Here is a 12268-nt window from a genome sequence, read left to right as displayed (position 1 = left end):
ACATGCCATTTCCGATCGCTTGTATACTGCCGATCACAACTCGGGATACAAAACCGACTCTCCCCGTTTTATTCAAGGTTAAAACAGACGTCCATCCCGTTGCCATTTTATTTAAGCTTCGAATATTATGATTATCAACGAAGTGCCCCACCGGTCATTCCATAGGTCCTGAGCGTCTGCATGAGCGTTTCTAGGCACAATTATAAATGATGCAAATTAATTCGGTGCAGCGCCTCTCTTCAAAGTACCACAGGAGTGCGTACAGTACTGTCGCTGTAGCAAAAGAGCAAATATGCAGTTCTCGATAACTCCCCGCCCCGCCCTGGTTAGGTTAGGCTGGCTGCCAACATGGTGTCAGTGACATCACCAGTCCCAAGCAGCAGTGCCATATCACCGCCTGGACTTTAAAGCAGAGGGGCAACTTTCTCCTCCTCCCTCTCTCCCTCCCCGTCGCGGTTCTCCCCACCCCTCCCAATGCACTAGTAGTATCCCTTTCCTCCTCCCATCCACACGTGCATTCATTTTCCACAATCCTTCTGCAAGCGAGTCCTGTGACGTGCGGCAGGTTGGTAATGAGGGATGTGATTAAGCATCCAAAATTGCTAATCAATACGGATTGAATGATTTCTTCCCGAATGCCCCCGAATAGCTTGTGTCGCACCGTCAACTCATCTTTATGGCTGATCACCAAGTTACCGAGAGGCGGGAGAGGCCGTTGAGATGACTTAATGCCGGCAACTGACTCTGGGCCCAGGTCACCAAAACTCAGTTATTTCACACCCAGTCAACGTAGTGCCTTCACACAAAGGGACGCTCTGAACTTCTATCTGTTGTGTACTTGTGAGAAGTGGAATCGGCAACTAAACGTGGTCCCTATTTATCGTGTAATGTTCTTTGATTCATCTTTTGATGACTGCTGGTTGCTTGATCCCTCTCAGAAGTTACTACCTGAGAAGAATTTCTTTTGAAGCACTGGGGTTGCAGGTGTCTCTTCACTGTTTTGGTCAGGCAGCCCCCTCCTTTTTCGAAGGATGTCACAGTTTGTCTAAAGACTTCAAATAGGCTCGTATTTGTTAAGCACTTATGTGCCAGGCACTGTACTAAGCGCTGGGATAGCTGCAAGCTAATGGGGTTGGACACAGTCCCTGTCCCATGTGGGGCTCGCAGTCTCAATTCCCACTTTGCAGTTGAGGTAACCGAAGCACAGAGAAGTGAAGTGACTTGCCCAAGGGCACACAGCAGACAAACTGCAAAGCCAGGACTAAATCCCAGTTCCCGTGACTCCCAGGCTTGGGTTCTTTCCATCAGGCCCCGCTGCCATCTATTCTCCCGGCATTTCTTACTGGGGCCATCAACTACAGACGTTCTATTTTCCTCTAGTCCGTTCACAGCCATTACTTTTTAATCGGAAAGATGGCGTCCGATTTCGAGTCACGTATTCAGAATTTTCCCTTGCTTGGAAGAGGGCCATATTTAGCGTTCTTTATTTCTGTTTATCCGTCAGTGCTTTTAAATCATCGCATTAACTTCTTTTCTGCTCCGTGGATACCTTTTCCATTTCCAGTTCCAGCGGGTTGGCAGCAGAGACCTAGGACACCAGATAACGGAAATCCCCACCAGAGTGGGGCTGGGATGAAGGCGGGTGGGGCAGCGGTGTCCCGCAGCGTGTTTTAATTGGCTGCTTTCTGGTAGACTACCGCAGCTTGGCAACTTGGCTTCTCAGGAGTCTTTGCTCTTCTCCTTTCCTCCAGTTCCTCCTCCTCCAGAATTCCTGGACTCTGGCACTGCCTCATATTAGATGGAGGAGAGATAGATGACGTAGTGGGTAGAGCACGGGCCTGGGAGTCAGAAGGTCGTAGGTTCTGATCCCGGCTCTGCCACGTGTCTGCTGTGTGACCTTGGCCTCGGTTCCCTCATCTGTAAAATGGGGATTGAGACCGAGAGCCCCATGTCGGGCAAGGACTGCGTCCGGCCCGATTTGCCTGTACCCACCCCGGTGCTTAGTGTAGTGCTCGGCACATAGTAAGTGCTTAACAAATGCCACATTTATTATTATGATGTCCCGTTGTCCACCTGGGGAATCTGGGGCAGTTCCTGGCAGCGTACCGTTTGCACTTTAAGTATTGGGGGGCTCTGGGGAGTAACTGCAGGATGGCAGCCAGCTAGTCGTCACCAGGAGTAACCATTTGATTTTGTGACAGCAGCTGTTAGCCCAGAAATGATTAGGTATCAGATGAGATGATCAAATCTGAAACTGAAAAACCACAAATGGGGACTTTTGATCTGCCTTTAAACTCCTGGAATGCTCCATTAACTGCTCTTAAATCAAGTCTCAAGCCTGGAGGATGTATTTTTAAGTCAGTGTGTGGGTGTTTGGGGGGTTTTTTGTTTGTTTTTTTTAAATTATGCTTGGCAAGTGATTTGTTTAATTACTAGCGCAAATGTACGTTTCTTAAATAGCCTAGTTTTTGTAGGCGTGTTTTAGCAGAAGCTGGTGTACTTAATGAGGAACGCCTCTGATAGCAACAAGGTGGATTGTTTACTTTGATATTTAAACACGACTTTGTAATGAGTCTCAAAACCGAGTTGCCTTTGAGTTAGTCGTTACTCTGCCGAACATTTCCTCAGTGGAAAACCCATGTAACCGTGGTAGAGAGTCCCGTGGGAGAATCTGGGTCTGACTAGTCTAAGGTTCCTGTCAGATGACATTGGAGATGTCAGGGGAGGGGGAAAGGCAGGGAAAATTGTGGTAAGGGGAGTGGGAGAGGCAGCCTGAGGATCCCGGGCCAAGGGAGCTTGAGGTCGGAAGGGCTGCCCTCTGATGACCAGTTCTCTCCCAGCCCCTCCAGGCGCTCCTCTCTGAAGTTTTCCTGCACTGGCATCCACTCCTCCTTCCCCTCCAAGCGTGGGAGAGCACATGAAGCATTGTGGTTCAGTGGAAAGAGCCGGGCTTGGGAGTCAGAGGTCATGGGTTCGAATCCCAGCTCTGCAACTTGTCAGCTGTGTGACTGTGGGCAAGTCACTTAACTTCTCTGTGCTTCAGTTCCCTCATCTGTAAAATGGGGATTAACGGTGAGCCTCATGTGGGACAACCTGATTACCTTGTATCTACCCCAGCGCTTAGAACAGTGCTCTGCTCATAGTAAGCGTTTAACAAATACCTACATTATTATAATCTAGAGAGGAGGAAGAGGAGGAGGGGTGGAAGGCGGGGCTTTGATCAAGCTCCTGACACAGGGCAGGAATTTGTCATCACTATTCGTATGGTAGATTCGGAGAGGACTAGGAAGGGTGCATTTGGCCAGAAAATAATGAATAGGGAGAGAAGGAATTCTCTCCTTTCCCAAATTTGAGCACTTTGATTTTTTTTTTTTTAACATGCAATCCTAGAACTAGATGAATATAAAACCAGATTAAGGGGCCTCAAAACTATAATAATGCTAGTGAAGATGAAGTCTGTAGTAACTGATTTTTCTCACTGGGGATGTCCTTTATCCTAAACTTGTTGGCCAGATGTTTTGGGGTTGCTTTTTTTTCCCCTCCATTTGTGCCTTTCCTTAGCATGTTTGAAATAAAGCAACTTGCTTTTACGAGTTTGTCTGAAGCATACCCCATATTTTTTAAATGAGTTTGGCTCATCAGTAAAGGCTTCGATTTATGAAAATAATGGAAAATAGACTAAAGCTAAGCACCAAGCATTCCAAATTGATAGCTTCCCCTCATGAGACATCTGGTACTTATCTTTTTTGGTAACACTTGAAAGGATGTTTCTGGGCCAAACCAGAGTAGGATGATAGACAATAAGCCGACTCTCTTTCCTTAGTAAATATAAACTAGAGCTAAAGCGTTTTCCAGGTCAGCGATAGCTAAAGGAGTCTCTGAGCCAACATACTGACCCCATTGTGACACCTCTACTTCCCCTCCCCCCAACTATTTCTTGGTGACTCTCATTTGTTTAATGCCCCTAAAATCCCCTCTAATGGATTTGAATAATTCAGACCTGATATAATCGATCTGTCATCTGAGAGTTAAGAATTGCATGTGTTTGGTTTTTTTTAAAAAAAAAAAAAAACCTTGGGGAGTAGAACATCGGTTCACCTTTGTTGCAGTCCCCTTTTGTTCCTGGATTTTCCAGTTCTATAGTAGTCAGGATAGGACCTGTTGTCCTGCCCAGGCCAAGGACTGAAAGTTGATCTGATGGGTTTCCCACAGCCTAAATGGAATTTCTTTTGCGTCTTCCTGGTATAGTGTTCCTTGGGGTGTCATTTGAATCTGTGTACATTTGTCACTTCTGCTTATTTCCTAGTTCTGAGGCATCAAACTCAGGCATTCCCCGTTTAGAGGGAGGATTTCTCTGAAGCATTTTGGCATTTCCTTGGGAGTGTACAAGCTGGACAATTTGGACCTGGTCAGGACCAAAACACGATGGGGTTTCAGGAGAAAAGCAGTCTTGGCTCCATCAGTGTCATTTTAAGGCTCTCTAAAACTGTTAATTACAAGTGAATTAGGTGTCTAAGCTTCAGAAAAGTTCCATGGGATGGGAATAAAGAGCTTAGCTACAAACAAGCCACGAGTTACAGTTTCAGAAAATTGAGAGACTTTGGTCTTGTTTTTAAAGCAAACACAAGTTAATCTGCACTTCAAGAAACTAACATTCACTGAAAACTTGTTCTTTCAAAGCTGACATATCTTAATGTAGTTTTTTTTTTCCCTAATTGAAGCTTAGTGGAAAGAACCCAGGCTTGAGAGTCAGAGATAATTGGTTCTAATGCCAGCTCTGCCACTTATCAGCTGTGTGACTTTGGGCAAGTCACTTCACTTCTCTGTGCCTCAGTTCCCTCATCTGCAAAATGGGGATTACGTGTGTGAGCCCCATGTGGGACCACCTGATGACCTTGTACTTACCCCAGCACCTGGGACAGTGGTTGGCATATAGTAAGTGCTTAAATACCATCATCATCATCATTATGATTTTTATGTTTTGGTCAACTGTCATCTTTTTCTTCTCTTTTAAAACAAGCTTTAAGGACTTTGGCTTTTTAGAGGAATTGGGTTTTCAGGTACACATGATTAAAATAGCTTAAATCAGAGTACAGTGTTTGCTTTGAGATCTCACTTTAAGAAACAGGTTTAGGGTGTGACAAAGCAGCTTCTAGTGGCTTTGTTCTGCCAACCTGGTTTCTGCACCGTCAAGAAAAAGTTGAAGTTTTTCTTCAGGCTCAAAGTCTGGATCTCCGAGTTCTCTCCTGTGACAGACAAGCACAGTAGAGGCTCCATTTCTACATGATAGTGTGAATGAAACTGATCTACGTCACTAGGGTGTTTTGTATAATAGAATCATATCTTTGTTTTTTATGGTATCTAAGTGTGTATTAAGTGCCAGGTGCTTTACTAAACACTGGGGAAGATACAAGCTCATTAGGTCAGACACGGTCGATGTCGCATGTGGAGCTCAGTCTTAATCACCATTTCACAGATGAAGGAACTGAGGCACAGAATAGTGAAGTGACTTGTCCAAGGTCTCAGCCAGTCAGTCATATTTATTGAGCACTTACTGAGCACTTGAAAGAGTACACTGTAACAATATGACAGATACATTCCCTGCCCAAAACGAGCTTAGAGTCCAGAGGGGGAGACAGACATTAATAAAAATAAATTACAGGTATGGACATAAGTGCTCTGGGGGCGGATGAATAAAGGGAGCAAGTCGGGGTGTTGCAGAAGGGACTGGGAGAAGAGGGCTTAATCAGGAAAGGCCTCTCGGAGGAGATGTGACTTCGTTAAGGCTTTGATGAGGAGAGAGTAACTGTGTGTCGGATATGAGGAGGGAGGGTGTTTCAGGCCAGAGGCAGGACGTGGGGGAGAGGCCAGCAGCGAGCTAGATAAGGTCGAGGAAAAGCATGAAGGTTAGCAGCATTAGAGGAGCAAAGCTTGCGGACTGGCTTATAGCAGAGTAACACGGCAAGGTAGGAGGGGGCAAGGTGATTGAGTGCTTTAAAACCAGTAGTGAGGAGTTTCTGTTCGATGTGGAGGTGGATGGGCAACCACCGAAGGTTCTTGAGGAGTGGGGAAACACACCCTGAACGTTTCTATAGAAAAATGATCCGAGCAAGAGCGTGAAGTATGGACTGGAGTGGGGGGAGAGAGGAAGCCGGGAGGTCAGCTGGGAGGCTGACAAGCGGTGGAGCCAGGATTCAGCCTCTCACTCCCAAGCCTGGGCTCTTTCCACTAAGGGCACACTGCATCTGGAATGGTGGGAGTTGAGACTTGACTGGATTGAAGCAGTTTCTCCTAGTGGTTAGAGCACAGCCCTGGGAGTCAGAAGGACTTGGGTTCTCTTCCTGGTTCCACCACTAATCTGTCATTCTCTTCCTCCATATTTTCATCTGTAAAGTGGGGATTAAGACTGTGAGTCCCACGTGGGTCAGGGACTGTGTCTATCCTGATTAGTTTCTATCTACCCCAGTGCTTAGTACAATGCGTGGCACATAATAATAAGGGCTTAAATACCATACCAAAAATAAGTACTTAACAAAAATTCTGCTGGGACTCAAAGGAAGAACGCTATTCCAGCCATCTTTCCTTTCCATAACCACCCGAGTCGACTCAGAATGAACTTCCCATACTTTGGTGGGTACGGTCTCCTCGGTACCAAGTGGCTGTATCCTTATCCAGGAGTAAATATAGTCTTTGCTGAGGAATTGGCATTTAGAATAAATGCAGATCGTCACGAGAGAACCAGCAGAGAACCTTTTTCCCATACCAACAACCTAAATTAGCCAAGTAGCTGTTTCTCCTTCAACTTATCCTAGGCTGTTTCTCAGGTGACTGCTGCTTGGGCAGAGTATCAAAACCCTTTTTACGACCTCATCAATAAAATGGCCTACCTAGCTGTAAGACAGTAGGTGTTCATGCCCTCAAATCCTCTTGTTTGAAATACCGATCCAGCCTCTAGGAACCAATCAATCCAAAAGAGTCTCCGATCCAAGTTTTCTCTTTTAAGCTTTTGTCGTTCAGTGAACCTGTTACAGTTTAAGAAGCAAAAGCTTTTCTCTACCCCGCATCCTCCCAAGTTATGTATAGCTGGGAGATTTCTGTTCCAAATGTCTGCTTTTGTTCGGCAGAAACCCATGTTTGCTAACTTGTACAATAATGAAAACAGCTCTCTGTCACCCTTAGTGTTATGTATGCAAACCAGGGTGGTGTCCTTTAAGAAGCTGAGATACTGATTCTGGCCAGAAAGGATTTGAATAAGATAATTAAACTTCCCTATTGTGCGGATCTTTTTTTTTCATTCCCTTTCATCATTGATTTAGGAACTGAAAATCATTCAGATAATATTCCCTTTCAGAAGGATTCAGCTTGTCATTGAGACTTGCCACTCCCTTAAGAAAACTGGCACAAATGCAAGTGACTGGAATGTGTTCTCTTGGTGAAAGAAGTTTCTGTTTTCCATTTCTGTGTGTGTGTTTGTGTCTGTGTACGTGTACGTACACCAAAAGTTCAACATGTATAGATCACTAGTGGCGTAGTTCATCTCTCCTGCCTCCCCTATTCATTGGGTTGAATATCTACTTTTTATTGGACCGCCTCCCCCTGAGAGCAGGCTGATTTAGTTCTGAGAATTTGAAGCATTAAAAATAAGGGAGCAGAGTGGAATACCAGATCTTCTGTCCTCCAGAATTCCAAATATTTCACTGGCAAACCATTAACAATATTCAGGCATTACTTCTAGGACCTGCCCTCTCGGATATCTCGCTGACACCTCAAACTCAGCTTATCCAAAACTGAACTTCTCATCATCTCCCCTCCACCCCCAACTCCAAAACCCACTTCTCCTAACTTTCCCATTCGCGTACAACAGTGATGCCATCCCCAACTTCTCACTGCCTTTCATCTCTCACATTGTCAGCCACTAAATCTTGATTCTTCTGTCAAAACACTTCCTGGTTCCTCCCTTTCTCCCTGCCGCCTTCCTTTTCATCCAAACAGCCATTCCCTAGATTTAACGTACTGTGGTTAGAATATTGTATTGACCTCCTCATTGATCTCCATGCATCCAACCTCTCTTCCCTTCAGTCCATACCTCTTGGTGCTGCCCGGATCGTCCTCCTGAAATGTCACTCCGAAGACATCTCTCTACACCTCCAAACCTGGTCCTTCTCCCTCCACCTAAAGCAGATTCCCTCTGTTGGCTTTCATACTCTCCACAAGCTTTATCTGTCATGTATATTGGCTCTCTCTTCCCTCTCTACTATTAATAATAATTGTGGTATGTAAATGCTCACTCTTTGCCCAGCACAGTGCTAAGCACTGGAGCAGATACAAGATAATCAGGTCAGACACAGTCCCTGCCCCGCATGGGGCTCCCAGTCTGACTGGGAGGGAGAGTGGGTATTTAATCCTTATCTTACAGATGAGGAAACTGAGTCACAAAGAAGTTAAGTGACTTGTCCAGTGGTCACAAAGCCAGCAGCTGGGCTTAGAACCCAGGTCTCTTGGCTCTGTCCTATGCTCTTTCCAATAGTCCACATTCTAGTTGGCTCCCTTTGCTCATTCCAAGCCCACCACCTAACTCTACATCATCCCCAAAGTGCCAAACTCAGCTGCCATCTTCAAAACCCTTGTAAAATCCCACCTTCCCTGATGAATTCCCAACATTCCCAAGTCATATCAACCCAACTGCCTCCATAGAGCTTTTGTTTATACGTAAACTCGGCACGAGTGTTTCTCTGTACGTTCAATTGCACGTTCAATTCTTTATATTATCATTTCTTCAGCTATTTCATACCGGCATATTTATTCTACTCCATAAGTGATCCATGTTCTCCCTTTGGGGTTCTCCCTTTGGCTTGGACTGTTTGTAAATACTTTTATCTGTCTTCTCCACTAATAGAGGGAGAAAATCCTTAAAACAAGAAGATCCTTTTGAAGCCACTGATAACAATTCATAAGACTTGTCACCAGAGAACAGCAGGATGCTGTAGCTTTTGTCTGTAACTAGTTCAAGGAAAGAATGAATGTGGGTGCATCCCCAATAAAATGCCTTGGATTCACCGAACGGTCAGCCCAAAACTATCCTGAACCCCCTGATTCTTGGAGATTCCTGCCATAGCAATCAGTCAATCGATATTTTTTATTTAGCACTTGCAGTGTGTAGAGCAGTGTACTAAGTTACCGCTTGGGAGAACACAATGAAATAAAGATGGTAGACCTCAAGGAGCTTACAATCTAAATTACAATCCACCTACAACCCTAACAGTGCTAAACACTCCCAATTCCCAGGGAAGGAGATTAAGGAGTCAAAGCAGGAATTTCAAGACTTTTGATTTTTGAATTGTGTAAAGCCAAATGACGGGTAAAATCCTATAAGAAACTCATTCAAATGAGGAAGTGGATCACCTTACCCTACTTAAAACTCACCTCCTCCAAGAGGCCTTCCCAGACTGAGCTCCCCTTCTCCCTCCACTCCCTCTACCGCCCCCCCTTCACCTCTCTGCAGCTTAACCCTCTTTTCCCCCCATTTCCCTCTGCTCCTCCCCCTCGCCCTTCCCATCCCCTCAGCACTGTACTCGTCTGCTCGACTGTATATATTTTCATTATTTATTTTGTTACTGAAATGTACATTGCCTTGATTCTATTTAGTTGCCATTGTTTTTACGAGATGTTCTTCCCCTTGACTCTATTTATTGCCATCGTTCTCGTCTATCCATCTCCCCCGATTAGACCGTAAGCCCGTCAAACGGCAGGGACTGTCTCTGTCTGTTGCCGACTTGTTCATTCCAAGTGCTTAGTACAGTGCTCTGCACATAGTAAGCGCTCAGCACATAGTAAGCGCTCAATAAATACTATTGAATGAATCATCATGGAATCATGGGTGTGGAAACATTCTTATTCATTCAATAGTATTTACTGAGGGCTTCCTATGTGCAGAGCACTGTACTAAGCACTTGGAATGTACAAATCGGTAACAGATAGAGACAGTCCCTGCCCTTTGACGGGCTTACAGTCTAATCACTACAGTGGGTCTATTTTACATCCTTCCTAGATGTGACTCAGAACTAAACTATTATCATTCCTACCTTGACCGTGATGTGGAACAGGGACTGGGTCCGACCTAATTAATTTGTATCCACCCCAGCACATAGAAGAGCGTTCGACAAATACCATAAAAACAAACCCAAAGACCACGAAGTTGGGAACCAAGGCCCTGCGGGAACTTGCCTCTGACGGTTACTATCGACCCGCTCGGAGCTGAGCGGGAGAAAGATCAGTGGCTTGGAATCAGAGTAAGGCTCCCAGGGGTTTTCTCTTAAGGGGAAACCTGGTAAAGAACCTCTGAGTAGTTGGGCAGAAACCAAAAGCTTCCCTCTTCCAGGTGGTCTGTGGGGAGAGGGAAGCCTGAAAAGAGCCGGGTCCCCAAAATGTGACAAAATGTTGCACTCTGTTGACCTGTTTTTAAAGTCTGCTTTCCCGGAGCTTTTATTGTGAATTTAGGAATTCGGCGACATTTGAAAGGAACTTCAAGACTCCCCTACAAGCAAATGACTTTTGCAGTCGAGCCGTTTGTGACTCCTGTCTGTCTTCTCTCTGATAGCTGCTGGGCATGCTGTGCGCCTGTATAGTGTTGTGCAGGAGGACTAGAGATCCTGCGTACGAACTTCTGATCACCGGAGGAACCTACGCTTAGAAGGCCGTGCCGGCCCGAGAGCGCCGAATCCCGTGTCCGTTCCTCGGAAGGTGAATGGGGCGGGCCTGTGGCCCTAGCCCCGCTCCTCTCCCACCCCACCCCACCCCGGTCCGCGGCAGTAGACGCAGCCGAAGCACACTTTGCACAGTTGAGGGCAGCCGTGACGTGCACTGGTGACGGCGAGGCAAGTAGCTCTCTGTGCCCCCACAAACGTACCTCGGACACCGTCTCCCCCACCGCTTTGGCCAACTGTCCATGTAGTCGAGGAGGTCTTGAATGGGCGAGTAGACATTCTCCCAGGAGGACCGTGGCTCGGGGCGGATAGGGCGGATGCCCACGTCGACGTCCGCTGAACGCGCACAGACCCATTCCGGACTCCGTCCTCTAAATCTTCTTCAACTAGGTGGAATTCTTGGCCAAAGCATTTTTGGAGGGGAGGGAAAAAAGGACCCCAGGTGTCGATTTAATTTGGCAAGAGCGAACGTTAAGTTTTGCCCCTCACCAGTGTCCGTTTTGAAATGCCTATTGTAGTAAAGCCCAATCAGTGGAAATTATACAAGACGACTAAGCGTAAGATTATAATCGGACGGAGTGCACCCTTGATCATCTCAAAACTCAAAAGACTGATCTTCCAAACGTTAGTGTTTTTTTAAAATACAAGCTGGCTTTTCAGGAGTATAATGTATGCACTACTGTTCTATAACAAATTACTTTTTTGGGTTTTTTTTGGTTTTGTTTTTTTTTCCTATGAAGAGCTGTTTTATGTGTTGAGTAAACCATTTCATCGTAGGACTCAAATTTGGTTTGGAAATAATGTAGCCATGTAGAATAGTCAAATACCGTAGTGTGTGAAGGTGATCTCAGTTGTAAATAGTAAATCTGATGAAATAAAGTCTGTATATCCTCCCTCCGAAATGAGGTCTTTGTTCTAGGCTTCAGGATTTCGGGGCTCTAACGATTGCTGAGAGGCACGGGCAGCAAGCCAATCCTGCGTGCCCACCAGGGATGGAGCGGGCTCGTCTCTGTCTCCTGGGACTGTGTTATGCCAATTCCGTTGCACTTACACTGCATCCGAGAGTGCCCAGCTGAAGGACCAGTAATGTCTGGCTTTCCTTTCTCTCTTCCTCTGAACAAGAGCTGGTTTCTGGAAGTCATTTCAGGAATATTTTTCATCAGCTTCACCCAAGTACTTAATCCTGTGTAATCTTTCCACTTGGATATAACTCTGTTGGCCCACGGCCGGAAGGAGGAGCAAAAGATGTTAATGCTCAGAAGTCCCCCTAAAGCCCCGTCCGCCCCCAATCGTAAACACTTTCCTCTGACTCCAGCTCTTATAGTAAAAGACCGTGAGGATTGTTTCTTACCAAAGACAGCATGCGTTTTTCCCAGTGGGCAGAGGGCTTCATCATATTCACTAGCCCCGGGCTGTACTTATAATTATGGTATTTGTTAAGCGCTTACTATGTGCAGAGCACTGTTGTAAGCACTGGGGTAGATACAAGGTAATCAGATTGTCCCTAGTGGGGCTCACATTTTTTAATCCCCATTTTTACAGATGAGGTAACTGAGGCACAGAGA

General features: G+C 45.8%; 1 protein-coding gene across 1 annotated transcript in view; it reads left to right on the top strand.

Annotated features, from left to right (window-relative positions):
- The window catches only part of TSPAN3 (tetraspanin 3), a 35612-nt gene extending 24007 nt beyond the window's left edge, over positions 1-11605 (top strand). The window contains exon 7 of the mRNA XM_029065916.1: positions 10598-11605. Coding sequence (XP_028921749.1) covers positions 10598-10690 — 93 coding nt within the window. The 3' untranslated portion in view covers positions 10691-11605. The remainder of the gene's footprint in view (positions 1-10597) is intronic.
- Positions 11606-12268: the final 663 nt, after the last annotated feature.

This window comes from Ornithorhynchus anatinus, chromosome 5 (genome assembly GCF_004115215.2).
Source record: "Ornithorhynchus anatinus isolate Pmale09 chromosome 5, mOrnAna1.pri.v4, whole genome shotgun sequence".
In the NCBI taxonomy this organism is placed as follows: Eukaryota; Metazoa; Chordata; class Mammalia; order Monotremata; family Ornithorhynchidae; genus Ornithorhynchus; species Ornithorhynchus anatinus.
This window is presented reverse-complemented; position numbering and strand designations above follow the sequence as displayed.